This window comes from Oncorhynchus mykiss, chromosome 15, assembly GCF_057628025.1.
Source record: "Oncorhynchus mykiss isolate SJ-2025 chromosome 15, ASM5762802v1, whole genome shotgun sequence".
Taxonomy (NCBI): domain Eukaryota; kingdom Metazoa; phylum Chordata; class Actinopteri; order Salmoniformes; family Salmonidae; genus Oncorhynchus; species Oncorhynchus mykiss.
Window position 1 is genome coordinate 79324867 of NC_143036.1, and position 15000 is coordinate 79339866.

General features: G+C 41.7%; 1 protein-coding gene across 26 annotated transcripts in view; it reads right to left on the reverse strand.

The window, feature by feature from the left end:
- The window catches only part of LOC118938861 (glutamate receptor-interacting protein 1), a 722511-nt gene that overhangs the window by 240450 nt on the left and 467061 nt on the right, over positions 1-15000 (reverse strand). For 4 of the 26 annotated variants that reach the window (XM_090201311.1, XM_090201306.1, XM_090201310.1 and 1 more), the window contains exon 1: positions 8036-8732. The exons of 21 other annotated variants lie outside the window; for them this stretch is intronic. In XM_090201311.1, the coding sequence (XP_090057437.1) occupies positions 8036-8090 (55 nt within the window). In that variant the 5' untranslated portion in view covers positions 8091-8732. Of the gene's footprint in view, positions 1-8035; positions 8733-15000 lie in introns of those variants that run through there. One more of the 26 variants, XM_090201318.1, reaches the window with a different exon arrangement.

Below are 15000 nucleotides of genomic sequence, written 5' to 3' on the forward strand. Positions count from 1 at the left end.
TATCCACCCTCACCACCCCATCTCCTATCCACCCTCACCACCCCCTCTCCTATCCACCCTCACCGTCCCCTCTCCTATCCACCCTCACCGTCCCCTCTCCTATCCACCCTCACCGTCCCCTCTCCTATCCACCCTCACCGTCCCCTCTCCTATCCACCCTCACCGTCCCCTCTCCTATCCACCCTCACCGTCCCCTCTCCTATCCACCCTCACCGTCCCCTCTCCTATCCACCCTCACCACCCCCTCTCCTATTCACCCTCACCGTCCCCTCTCCTATTCACCCTCACCGTCCCCTCTCCTATCCACCCTCACCGTCCCCTCTCCTATCCACCCTCACCGTCCCCTCTCCTATCCACCCTCACCGTCCCCTCTCCTATCCACCCTCACCGTCCCCTCTCCTATCCACCCTCACCGTCCCCTCTCCTATCCACGACGGGTTGAATAATTACCGTACAAGAAAAAAATGCGATAAATATTGAAGTCACCAAAGATGATTATCGACATTGTGGAACACCTACAGTATTATGGGTGTTATGGGTGTTGATGTTCTATGCTAAGCTAACGCTCCTATCTATCTAGCAGACGGTCTCAGTCTGAGGAGACGGTTGAAAAGCTGTGTGGATTACGTCATCGTGACACCATCTAAATGGTTGAGGGCCTCGGCCAATAGTCTAGCAGTATGAAGGATGTGATATTAACCCTTATGGACAGTTCCGACTCCAAGACAGATGGATGTCAAAGTACAAGCCATCTGAGACGTGTGGTTGTTACCAGGAAGTAGTTAGGTTAAAGACGTGTGGTTGTTGCCAGGAAGTAGTTAGGTTAAAGAAAGTGGAAGTTGAAAGTGGAATCCCTAGGGACATCTGATCCACTCGTCTCTATCTCTTCATTTAGTATTGTTATTTTACCTTTTATTTAACTAGGCAAGGTCAGTTAAGAACAAATTATTATTTTACAATGACGGCCTACCGGGGAACAGTGGGGTTAACTGCCTTGTTCATGAGGCAGAACAACAGATGTTTACCTTGTCAGCTCGTGTGTGTGTGTGTGTGTGTGTGTGTGTCAGTCCCATCTCTAAGTCCACTAGGGAGTCCACTGCCCTGACCACGTCTCCACTAGAGCCAATGTCATGTCAAGACAACATGATGGTTGATACACACCCTGTAGCTGTGTTTGAATGCCCATACTTTCAATCAAATGTATTTATAAAGCCCTTTTCACACAAACATCAGCAGATGTCACACACATACTGTATACTACACACTCAATGAGTATATACTACATACTAAATTAGTATATACTACATACTTAATGAGTATATACTACATACGCAATGAGTATATACTACATACTTAATGAGTATATACTACATACTAAATTAGTATATACTACATACTTAATTAGTATATGCTACATACTTAATGAGTATATACTACATACTAAATTAGTATATACTACATACTTAATGAGTATATACTACACACTAAATTAGTATATACTACATACTTAATTAGTATATACTACATACTAAATGAGTATATACTACATACTAAATGAGTATATACTACATACTTAATAAGTATATACTACATACTCAATTAGTATATACTACATACTTAATGAGTATATACTACATACTCAATTAGTATATACTACATACTTGATGAGTATATACTACATACTAAATGAGTATATGCTACATACCACATGCTATTAGTTAATTGTAGTATGCTGTAAACAAACGGTATCCTTTCAGTTGATTGTACTAGAGCTTCGCCTGTGTACCGGAAGTTGATGCTGTTGCTATGCAACCTCTTGCTAGCTTGTTAGCATAACAAATGACTAGCTTCACATCTTACAACTACATTAACAATGTCCATTGAGAATGCTATACCACTTAGCTAAGCTAAGAATTACGTGAATAATCAAGTCAATAAATGTTAGTTAGTTAGAGAGCGTGTAGTTAATATACTGGCGAGTTCGATGTGTTAGTAGCCAACTAACGCTAGGTAGCTAGCTAACATACCGGGTTATACAAGCAACTGCTGTAATGATATGCTATGCGGTTTCCAAAGGCTAGCATAGCTAACACATTGTCAGCCAACATAACTTAACTCATTTGAAAGGTAATTACATTATTACATTGCTCAACATTTTCTTAACATTTGTCATAATTTGTAAAAGCAGTGAATTTGTGTCCTCTCTCGTCGGACGTCGGCTGCATTATTCTCCGCCATTTTCTTCAAATCCGAAAATGTTGTAAAACGGCCATTTTTATGAAGAACTGCATCGTGGGCCCTAAAAGCACGGCAATAGTGTCAACATCCGGGAACTTTTGGCAAACTAACTACATCCATACTATGACCAATAAGCAAACTGCATACTCAGTTTACGTCACCAATAGTACGGCTAGTCGGAGGATTCAAACCGCTTGTGTATTTAATCCATCTATACAGAAACAAGCTCATGGCCTTGGGGATTATTTCTGAACGTGCGCATAGTGGATATCATCATCGGAATTCAGAGACGCCCACTGGCTGATATCTCAGAAGGAAGTGTTAGAGAGATGAGTTGACGAGATTATGTCAAGACTACAGTAGATGACCAAACACAACACCAGCTAGAAAATGTCCAATGGTAGATTCACCTGGGGTTTGTCTGTCTGTCTGAATGCCTGTATGTCTGTCTGAATGCCTGTCTGTCATAACATAACCCACCAGTCCTATAGTCCTACTGTCATAACATAACCCACCAGTCCTATAGTCCTACTGTCATAACATAACCCACCAGTCCTATAGTCCCTACTGTCATAACATAACCCACCAGTCCTATAGTCCTACTGTCATAACATAACCCACCAGTCCTATAGTCCTACTGTCATAACATAACCCACCAGTCAGTCCTATAGTCCCTACTGTCATAACATAACCCACCAGTCCTATAGTCCTACTGTCATAACATAAACCACCAGTCCTATAGTCCTACTGTCATAACATAACCCACCAGTCCTATAGTCCTACTGTCATAACATAACCCACCAGTCCTATAGTCCTACTGTCATAACATAACCCACCAGTCCTATAGTCCTACTGTCATAACATAACCAACTAGTCCTATCGTCCTACTGTCATAACATAACCCACCAGTCCTATAGTCCTACTGTCATAACATAACCCACCTGTCCTATAGTCCTACTGTCATAACATAACCCACCAGTCCTATAGTCCCTACTGTCATAACATAACCCCCAGTCCTATAGTCCCTACTGTCATAACATAACCCACCAGTCCTATATAACATAACCCACCAGTCAGTCCTATAGTCCTACTGTCATAACATAACCCACCAGTCCTATAGTCCTACTGTCATAACATAACCCACCAGTCCTATAGTCCTACTGTCATAACATAAACCACCAGTCCTATAGTCCTACTGTCATAACATAACCCACCAGTCAGTCCTATAGTCCCTACTGTCATAACATAACCCACCAGTCAGTCCTATAGTCCCTACTGTCATAACATAACCCACCAGTCCTATAGTCCTACTGTCATAACATAACCCACCAGTCCTATAGTCCTACTGTCATAACATAACACACCAGTCCTATAGTCCCTACTGTCATAACATTACCCACCAGTCCTATAGTCCCTACTGTCATAACATAACCCACCAGTCCTATATAACATAACCCACCAGTCAGTCCTATAGTCCTACTGTCATAACATAACCCACCGGTCCTATAGTCCTACTGTCATAACATAACCCACCAGTCCTATAGTCCTACTGTCATAACATAAACCACCAGTCCTATAGTCCTACTGTCATAACATAACCCACCAGTTAGTCCTATAGTCCCTACTGTCATAACATAACCCACCAGTCAGTCCTATAGTCCCTACTGTCATAACATAACCCACCAGTCCTATAGTCCTACTGTCATAACATAACCCACCAGTCCTATAGTCCTACTGTCATAACATAACACACCAGTCCTATAGTCCTACTGTCATAACATAACCCCCAGTCCTATAGTCCCTACTGTCATAACATAACCCACCAGTCAGTCCTATAGTCCTACTGTCATAACATAACCCACCAGTCCTATAGTCCTGCTGTCATAACATAACCCACCAGTCAGTCCTATAGTCCTACTGTCATAACATAACACACCAGTCCTATAGTCCTGCTGTCATAACATAACCCACCAGTCCTATAGTCCCTACTGTCATAACATAACCCACCAGTCAGTCCTATAGTCCTACTGTCATAACATAACCCACCAGTCAGTCCTATAGTCCTACTGTCATAACATAACCCACCAGTCCTATAGTCCTACTGTCATAACATAACCCACCAGTCAGTCCTATAGTCCTACTGTCATAACATAACACACCAGTCCTATAGTCCCTACTGTCATAACATAACCCACCAGTCCTATAGTCCCTACTGTCATAACATAAACCACCAGTCCTATAGTCCTACTGTCATAACATAACCCACCAGTCAGTCCTATAGTCCCTACTGTCATAACATAAACCACCAGTCCTATAGTCCTACTGTCATAACATAACCCACCAGTCAGTCCTATAGTCCCTACTGTCATAACATAACCCACCAGTCAGTCCTATAGTCCCTACTGTCATAACATAACCCACCAGTCCTATAGTCCCTACTGTCATAACATAACCCACCAGTCCTACTGTCATAACATAACCCACCAGTCCTATAGTCCTACTGTCATAACATAACCCACCAGTCAGTCCTATAGTCCCTACTGTCATAACATAACCCACCAGTCCTATAGTCCTACTGTCATAACATAACCCACCAGTCCTATAGTCCTACTGTCATAACATAACCCACCAGTCCTATAGTCCTACTGTCATAACATAACCCACCAGTCCTATAGTCCTACTGTCATAACATAACCCACCAGTCCTATAGTCCTACTGTCATAACATAACCCACCAGTCCTATAGTCCTACTGTCATAACATAACCAACTAGTCCTATCGTCCTACTGTCATAACATAACCCACCAGTCCTATAGTCCTACTGTCATAACATAACCCACCAGTCCTATAGTCCTACTGTCATAACATAACCCACCAGTCCTATAGTCCCTACTGTCATAACATAACCCCCAGTCCTATAGTCCCTACTGTCATAACATAACCCACCAGTCCTATATAACATAACCCACCAGTCAGTCCTATAGTCCTACTGTCATAACATAACCCACCAGTCCTATAGTCCTACTGTCATAACATAACCCACCAGTCCTATAGTCCTACTGTCATAACATAAACCACCAGTCCTATAGTCCTACTGTCATAACATAACCCACCAGTCAGTCCTATAGTCCCTACTGTCATAACATAACCCACCAGTCCTATAGTCCTACTGTCATAACATAACCCACCAGTCCTATATAACATAACCCACCAGTCAGTCCTATAGTCCCTACTGTCATAACATAACCCACCAGTCCTATAGTCCTACTGTCATAACATAACCCACCAGTCCTATAGTCCTACTGTCATAACATAACACACCAGTCCTATAGTCCTACTGTCATAACATAACCCCCAGTCCTATAGTCCCTACTGTCATAACATAACCCACCAGTCCTATAGTCCTACTGTCATAACATAACCCACCAGTCAGTCCTATAGTCCTACTGTCATAACATAACCCACCAGTCCTATAGTCCTGCTGTCATAACATAACCCACCAGTCCTATAGTCCCTACTGTCATAACATAACCCACCAGTCAGTCCTATAGTCCTACTGTCATAACATAACCCACCAGTCAGTCCTATAGTCCTACTGTCATAACATAACCCACCAGTCCTATAGTCCTACTGTCATAACATAACCCGCCAGTCAGTCCTATAGTCCTACTATCATAACATAACACACCAGTCCTATAGTCCTGCTGTCATAACATAACCCACCAGTCCTATAGTCCCTACTGTCATAACATAACCCACCAGTCAGTCCTATAGTCCTACTGTCATAACATAACCCACCAGTCAGTCCTATAGTCCTACTGTCATAACATAACCCACCAGTCCTATAGTCCTACTGTCATAACATAACCCACCAGTCAGTCCTATAGTCCTACTGTCATAACATAACACACCAGTCCTATAGTCCCTACTGTCATAACATAACCCACCAGTCCTATAGTCCCTACTGTCATAACATAAACCACCAGTCCTATAGTCCTACTGTCATAACATAACCCACCAGTCAGTCCTATAGTCCCTACTGTCATAACATAAACCACCAGTCCTATAGTCCTACTGTCATAACATAACCCACCAGTCAGTCCTATAGTCCCTACTGTCATAACATAACCCACCAGTCAGTCCTATAGTCCCTACTGTCATAACATAACCCACCAGTCCTATAGTCCTACTGTCATAGCATAACCCACCAGTCCTATAGTCCTACTGTCATAACATAACCCACCAGTCAGTCCTATAGTCCCTACTGTCATAACATAACCCACCAGTCAGTCCTATAGTCCCTACTGTCATAACATAACCCACCAGTCCTATAGTCCCTACTGTCATAACATAACCCACCAGTCCTATAGTCCTACTGTCATAACATAACCAACCAGTCCTATAGTCCTACTGTCATAACATAACCCACCAGTCCTATAGTCCTACTGTCATAACATAACCCACCAGTCCTATAGTCCTACTGTCATAACATAACCCACCAGTCCTATAGTCCTACTGTCATAACATAACCAACCAGTCCTGTAGTCCTACTGTCATAACATAACCAACCAGTCCTGTAGTCCTACTGTCATAACATAACCCACCAGTCAGTCCTATAGTCCTACTGTCATAACATAACCCACCAGTCAGTCCTATAGTCCTACTGTCATAACATAACCCACCAGTCCTATAGTCCTACTGTCATAACATAACCCACCAGTCCTATAGTCCTACTGTCATAACATAACCCACGAGTCAGTCCTACTGCCATAACATAACCCACCAGTCCTATATAACATAACCCACCAGTCCTATAGTCCCTACTGTCATAACATAACCCACCAGTCCTATATAACATAACCCACCAGTCCTATATAACATAACCCACCAGTCCTATAGTCCTACTGTCATAACATAACCCACCAGTCCTATAGTCCTACTGTCATAACATAACCCACCAGTCCTATAGTCCTACTGTCATAACATAACCCACCAGTCCTATAGTCCTACTGTCATAACATAACCCACCAGTCCTATAGTCCTACTGTCATAACATAACCCACCAGTCAGTCCTATAGTCCTACTGTCATAACATAACACACCAGTCCTATAGTCCCTACTGTCATAACATAACCCACCAGTCCTATAGTCCCTACTGTCATAACATAAACCACCAGTCCTATAGTCCTACTGTCATAACATAACCCACCAGTCAGTCCTATAGTCCCTACTGTCATAACATAACCCACCAGTCCTATAGTCCTACTGTCATAACATAACCCACCAGTCCTATAGTCCTACTGTCATAACATAACCCACCAGTCCTATAGTCCTACTGTCATAACATAACCCACCAGTCCTATAGTCCTACTGTCATAACATAACCAAGCAGTCAGTCCTATAATCCTACTATAGGTCCTACAACATATTCATATCGTCCATCTCACACATCAGGAGAACGACCACTCCAGTCTCTTTAGCCAGAGGCGACACACAGTGGCTGTCTCCCCAGCCGGCGGACTTCAAAACAAACCGTGTGCAGGGAATGACGTTCCACTTCTCTCCATGTCCCCTCCTTCCCTCACCACCTCCACTACACCGTCGATGTCACTGCAACCCATGAGAACCTAGAGACATTTCTCCCGTTTTAAATGTCAGCAGTTTCCTTCTAACGTTAATCCAATCCCGAGTAGCACTCGTATGGTCATTACGCACGCACGCACCCACCAGAACACACACACACACACACAGGCACGCACAGTAATACCGACAACGTAGAAAATACAAGGCTACCATACCTTTGTTCACTCTCCGCAGTATTTGACATCTGCATTTGAAAGAAAGAGCTATCATACTAGCATCTCTCAGTGCGCGCAGGTACGACGCTTGTCCGAGAGCTCTGCTGGTGGCGTTGCGGATTCAGTGCACGGGTATCTGTATTCCCCGCACATAGCAGGAGATAGAGAGCTTGTCTCAGCGGTGGACCGGTGGACGGTTACCGTAGCCCACACTTATTTGCGAGCCGCTCCTGCCAGTGTAACGTAACAGTAACGAAAGATAGAAGCATCTATCCCTGCAGCAGGAAACCGTGGTGTAATTCCGTTTCATCACCCCTCAATTCCGTCATGAAATTATATATTTTATCTTCTCTCTCTCGCATTAACAAAAAAAAAAAATACGCGTGGAATTGAACTGAAAGGCGTGCGCGTGAACCACTGATGAGAGCTTCAGGTAAAATAAAGAAAAAAAAGGATCATCTGTGCGTGCACCGTGCACACCCACCACCATCCGCTTCGTCGCGGGGTGTCACGCTGATGTTGAGATTAACAGTCTGTGCTGTGATACGGGAGGAAGGGAAGGTGGTGGGGTTTAAACTCTCAACTGTGTAACCTACTATGGCGGTTTGCTGCTGGTAGACACGTCTACTACAACCTTGCGTTGGTCGACAGACACACACTTTACGTTGTCCATCAATGGGTTCTTTCCCTTCCTCTCTCCAAAGCCAGGAGGATTTCTGGTGCTCTGGTCTGTTAAACCAGGTGGAGGATGTTCTGGTCTGTTAAACCAGGTGGAGGATGTTCTGTTCTCAACCCCACATTACCATGATGTTCTGTTCTCAACTCCTTGGGGAGAGAAAGGTCCAAAATAGAGGAAGATTCTTTCTCTCTCTCTCTCTCTCTCTCTCTCTCTCTCTCTCTCTCTCTCTCTCTCTCTCTCTCTCTCTCTAAGAGAGAGGGACAGTCACATTCGAGCAGTCAAGCACAGCTACCCAAATTCAATTAATACTACACATTTTTCCCCTCTCGTCTTTCTCTACATCCTCCATTACCCAGCAGAGTCCAGCTCTCCATTCAATTGAATAAAGTCACACATTTACATTTGTGTCTTCTGGGGAGGGGGGGGGGGGGGGGATGACAAATCACTTAGATTAGTTCCAGACTGTAAAAAAAACATTTGGAGATATCCATTATGATCCCATGCACCCATTTATTTACCCTTTGAAAGGATTTCAAAAGTCTGTGTTAAAAAGCAGCGTTCTTAATGATGGATTTGATGTCCGTTAAAACACTTTAGTTTAAATAGCCTGTATGAAGTGTAGCTTCAAATCGTTTTTTTCATCTTATATTTAAAAGAAGAACGTCATTAATGTTTATCATCTGAATACGCAACGTTTGTCCTCGAGTTAACGTACGTGAACAATATATGTATTCCATGAGTCTGAAACGTGCCACAGACTCTTCGGCCATATTGGACGTCAGTCTAGTAGAATTAACTCTACCGAACCTGAACTACATAGCCAGTGGGCATTTAGGTCAGTAACCATTTCAGCTCATGTTACAATGTAGCTGGTTGGATTCAAGAGTATTACTCTGATGGAATAGTACATTACAGAGTATTACTCTGGTGGACTAGTACATTATAGAGTATTACTCTGGTGGACTAGTACATTATAGAGTATTACACTGGTGGACTAGTACATTATATAGTATTACTCTGGTGGAATAGTACATTATATAGTATTACTCTGATGTAATAGTACATTATAGAGTATTACTCTGGTGGAATAGTCTATTATATAGTATTACTCTGGTGGAATAGTACATTATAGAGTATTACTCTGATGGAATAGTACATTATATAGTATTACTCTGATGGAATAGTACATTATATAGCATTACTCTGGTGTAATAGTACATTATATAGTATTACTCTGGTGGAATAGTACATTATATAGTATCACTCTGGTGGAAGAGTACATTATATAGTATTACTCTGGTTAAATAGTACATTATAGAGTATTACTCTGGTGTAATAGTACATTATATAGTATTACTCTGGTGGAAGAGTACATTATATATTATTACTCTGATGGAATAGTACATTATATAGTATTACTCTGGTGGAATAGTACATTATATAGTATTACTCTGATGGAATAGTACATTATAGAGTACTACTCTGGTGGAATAGTACATTATAGAGTATTACTCTGGTGTAATAGTACATTATATAGTATTACTCTGATGGAATAGTACATTATAGAGTATTACTCTGATGGAATAGTACATTATATAGTATTATTCTGATGGAATAGTACATTATATAGTATTACTCTGGTGTAATAAATAGTACATTATATAGTATTACTCTGGTGGAATAGTACATTATATAGTATTACTCTGGTGTAATAAATAGTACATTATATAGTATTACTCTGGTGGAATAGTACATTATATAGTATTACTCTGGTGGAAGAGTACATTATATAGTATTACTCTGGTTAAATAGTACATTATAGAGTATTACTCTGGTGTAATAGTACATTATATAGTATTACTCTGGTGGAAGAGTACATTATATAGTATTACTCTGATGGAATAGTACATTATATAGTATTAATCTGCTGGAATAGTACATTATAGAGTATTACTCTGGTGGAATATTACATTACAGAGTATTACTCTGGTGCAGGAGTACATTATATAGTATTACTCTGGTGGAAGAGTACATTATATAGTATTACTCTGGTTAAATAGTACATTATAGAGTATTACTCTGGTGTAATAGTACATTATATAGTATTACTCTGGTGGAAGAGTACATTATATAGTATTACTCTGATGGAATAGTACATTATATAGTATTAATCTGCTGGAATAGTACATTATAGAGTATTACTCTGGTGGAATATTACATTACAGAGTATTACTCTGGTGCAGGAGTACATTATATAGTATTACTCGGGGAAATAGTACATTATACAGTATTACTCTGGTGTAATAGTACATTATATAGTATTACTCTGATGGAATAGTACATTATAGAGTATTACTCTGGTGGAATAGTAAATTATAGAGTATTACTCTGGTGGAATAGTACACTATATATTATTACTCTGTATTATTAACATTAAGCATGAGGGTGGTCATGGTTACCACTTGACTTCAGAACACAGGACCTAGCAGAGAGTTGAAGTGACATTCAGTATGTATCCCAGGATAGAAAACACAGGCCCTAGCAGAGAGGTGAAGTGCATTAGTCCATTAGCTGTGGAAGTTAAGAGGACGAAACTGTCAGAGAAAGAAAGAGGGAGAGAGAGAGAGAAACAGAGAGAGTGAGGGAGAGAGAGAGAAACAGAGAGAGTGAGGGAGAGAGAGAGAGAGAAACAGAGAGAGTGAGGGAGAGAGAGAAACAGAGAGAAACAGAGAGAGTGAGGGAGAGAGAGAAACAGAGAGAGAGAGAGAGAGAGAGAGAGAGAGAGAGAGAGAGAGAGAGACCCGTCATCATCTATTTTGGACCTCTCTCTCCCAAGGGCCAGGATGGGATGGGCAGGGGGTAGGAGGAGAGGGGGAGGAGGGGGGAGGGCAGATTATTACCTCACCTGAACCTACTTCAACACCAGTACTACCAGGATGAACAGACAGGATGAACATACAGGATGATCAGACAGGATGAACAGACAGGATGAACAGACAGGATGACCAGACAGGTTGAACAGACAGGTTGAACAGACAGTTACAGGATGAACAGACAGGATGAACATACAGGATGATCAGACAGGATGAACAGACAGGATGAACAGACAGGATGAACAGACAGGATGAACAGACAGTTACAGGATGAACAGACAGGATGAACATACAGGATGAACAGACAGGATGGTCAGACAGGTTGAACAGACAGGATGAACAGACAGGATGAACAGACAGGATGAACAGACAGGATGATCAGACAGGATGAACAGACAGGATGAACAGACAGGATGACCAGACAGGATGACCAGACAGGATGAACAGACAGGATGAACAGACAGTTACAGGATGAACAGACAGGATGAACATACAGGATGAACAGACAGGATGGTCAGACAGGTTGAACAGACAGGATGAACAGACAGGTTGAACAGACAGGATGAACAGACAGGATGAACAGAGAGGATGAACAGACAGGATGAACAGACAGACACAGCTAATTGCATTTGGGCATAATGCAGAAGTATTACAGGAAGTGCATCATTCCAGAGGATATCAATAACAGGATCTGGGTTCTCTGGCTGATGACACATAGATCATGTACGGTGCATTCAAAAAGTATTCAGAACAATTTTCCCTTTTTCCACATTTTGTTGTTACAGCCTTATTCTAAACATGATTACATTATGTTTTCCCTCATCGATCTATTCACACAATACTCCATGATGACATCACAATACTCCATAATGTCATCACAATACTCCATAATGTCATCACAATACTCCATAATGACATCACAATACTCCATAATGACATCACAATACTCCATAATGACAACACAATACTCCATAATGACAACAAGATACTCCATAATGACAACACAATACTCCATAATGACAACACGATACTCCATAATGACAAAGCGCAAGTATTTTTTTTCTCAATATTTTGTATTAGAAATAGAAAAAGGTCACATCTTATTTCCATAAGTAGTCAGACCATTTTCTATTAGACTAGAAATTGAGCTCAGGTGCATCCTATTTCCATTGCTCATCCTTGAGATGTTTCTACAACTTGATTGTAGTCCACCTGTGGTAAATTCAATGCATTGGACATGATTTGTAAAAAGGAACACACCTGTCTATATAAGGTCCCACAGTTGACAGTGTATGTCAGAACAAAAACCAACCCATGAGGAAAGGTGGAAAAAGACAGTACTAGACTTTATATATCTCTGTTCCAGGAGACCAGTACTATACTATACATATCTCTGTTCCAGGAGACCAGTACTAGACTATATATCTCTGTTCCAGGAGACCAGTACTAGACTATATATCTCTGTTCCAGGAGACCAGTACTAGACTATATCTCTCTGTTCCAGGAGACCAGTACTAGACTATATATCTCTGTTCCAGGAGACCAGTACTAGACTATATCTCTCTGTTCCAGGAGACCAGTACTAGACTATATATCTCTGTTCCAGGAGACCAGTACTAGACTATATCTCTCTGTTCCAGGAGACCAGTACTAGACTATATCTCTCTGTTCCAGGAGACCAGTACTAGACTATATCTCTGTTCCAGGAGACCAGTACTAGACTATATCTCTCTGTTCCAGGAGACCAGTACTAGACTATATCTCTCTGTTCCAGAAGACCAGTACTAGACTATATATCTCTGTTCCAGGAGACCAGTACTAGACTATATCTCTCTGTTCCAGGAGACCAGTACTAGACTATATCTCTCTGTTCCAGGAGACCAGTACTAGACTATATCTCTGTTCCAGGAGACCAGTACTAGACTATATCTCTCTGTTCCAGGAGACCAGTACTAGACTATATCTCTCTGTTCCAGGAGACCAGTACTAGACTATATCTCTCTGTTCCAGGAGACCAGTACTAGACTATATCTCTCTGTTCCAGGAGACCAGTACTAGACTATATCTCTGTTCCAGGAGACCAGTACTAGACTATATCTCTCTGTTCCAGGAGACCAGTACTAGACTATATCTCTCTGTTCCAGGGGACCAGTACTAGACTATATCTCTCTGTTCCAGGAGACCAGTACTAGACTATATCTCTCTGTTCCAGGAGACCAGTACTAGACTATATCTCTGTTCCAGGAGACCAGTACTAGACTATATCTCTCTGTTCCAGGAGACCAGTACTAGACTATATCTCTCTGTTCCAGGAGACCAGTACTAGACTATATCTCTGTTCCAGGAGACCAGTACTAGACTATATCTCTCTGTTCCAGGAGACCAGTACTAGACTATATCTCTCTGTTCCAGGGGACCAGTACTAGACTATATCTCTCTGTTCCAGGGGACCAGTACTAGACTATATCTCTCTGTTCCAGGAGACCAGTACTAGACTATATATCTCTGTTCCAGGGGACCAGTACAGAGATGGGGATCCACATGCTACTACTCTCTGTAAAGGGTTTGTCTCACCAACAACAACAAACATTTTAGGAGGGGGATAGAAAGAGACACGATAGAGAGAGAGAGGAGAACAAATTAATGAGAGAGAGAGAGAGAGAGAGAGAACGAACAAATTAATGGGAGAGAGAGAGAGAGACAGAGAGAGACAGAGAGAGACAGATAGAGAGAGAGAGAGATAAAGAGACAGAGAGAGAGAGAGAGAGAGATGAGGGAGAGATTCCAGAACTCAGGGACTGAGACATAAATGAATCTGTCAAAGCGGCAGACAGAATCTACTAGCTGTTATTAAGGAGATAATTAAGCGTAGGATAACCAGTGTGTGTCTCCTCTCTCTACCATCTACTATCTCTACCATCTAATATCTCTACCATATACTATTTCTACCATCTACTATCTCTACCATCTACTATCTCTACCATTACCCAGCAGAAACGTCAGTCCCAAGACAGATGAGATGTGAGACAGAGTAAACACACATGACCACCTACCTCTCCTTTGTTTTAACAGATACTGGGTGACCAGACGTTTGTTTTAACATGGGCTTTGACACAGATACTGGGTGACCAGCCGAACTGGTAAAACGGTCCGAACAGCAGAGGATATACTTTTACCTGAAGGAAAGGCCACTGGATACTACTGTACTCATTAAGACTACTGGGTACTACTGTACTCATTAAGACTACTGGGTACTACTGTACACATTAAGACTACTGGGTACTACTGTACTCATTAAGACTACTGGGTACTACTGTACTCATTAAGACTACTGGGTACTACTGTACTCATTAAGACTACTGGGTACTACTGTACTCATTAAGACTACTGGGTACTACTGTACTCATTAAGAC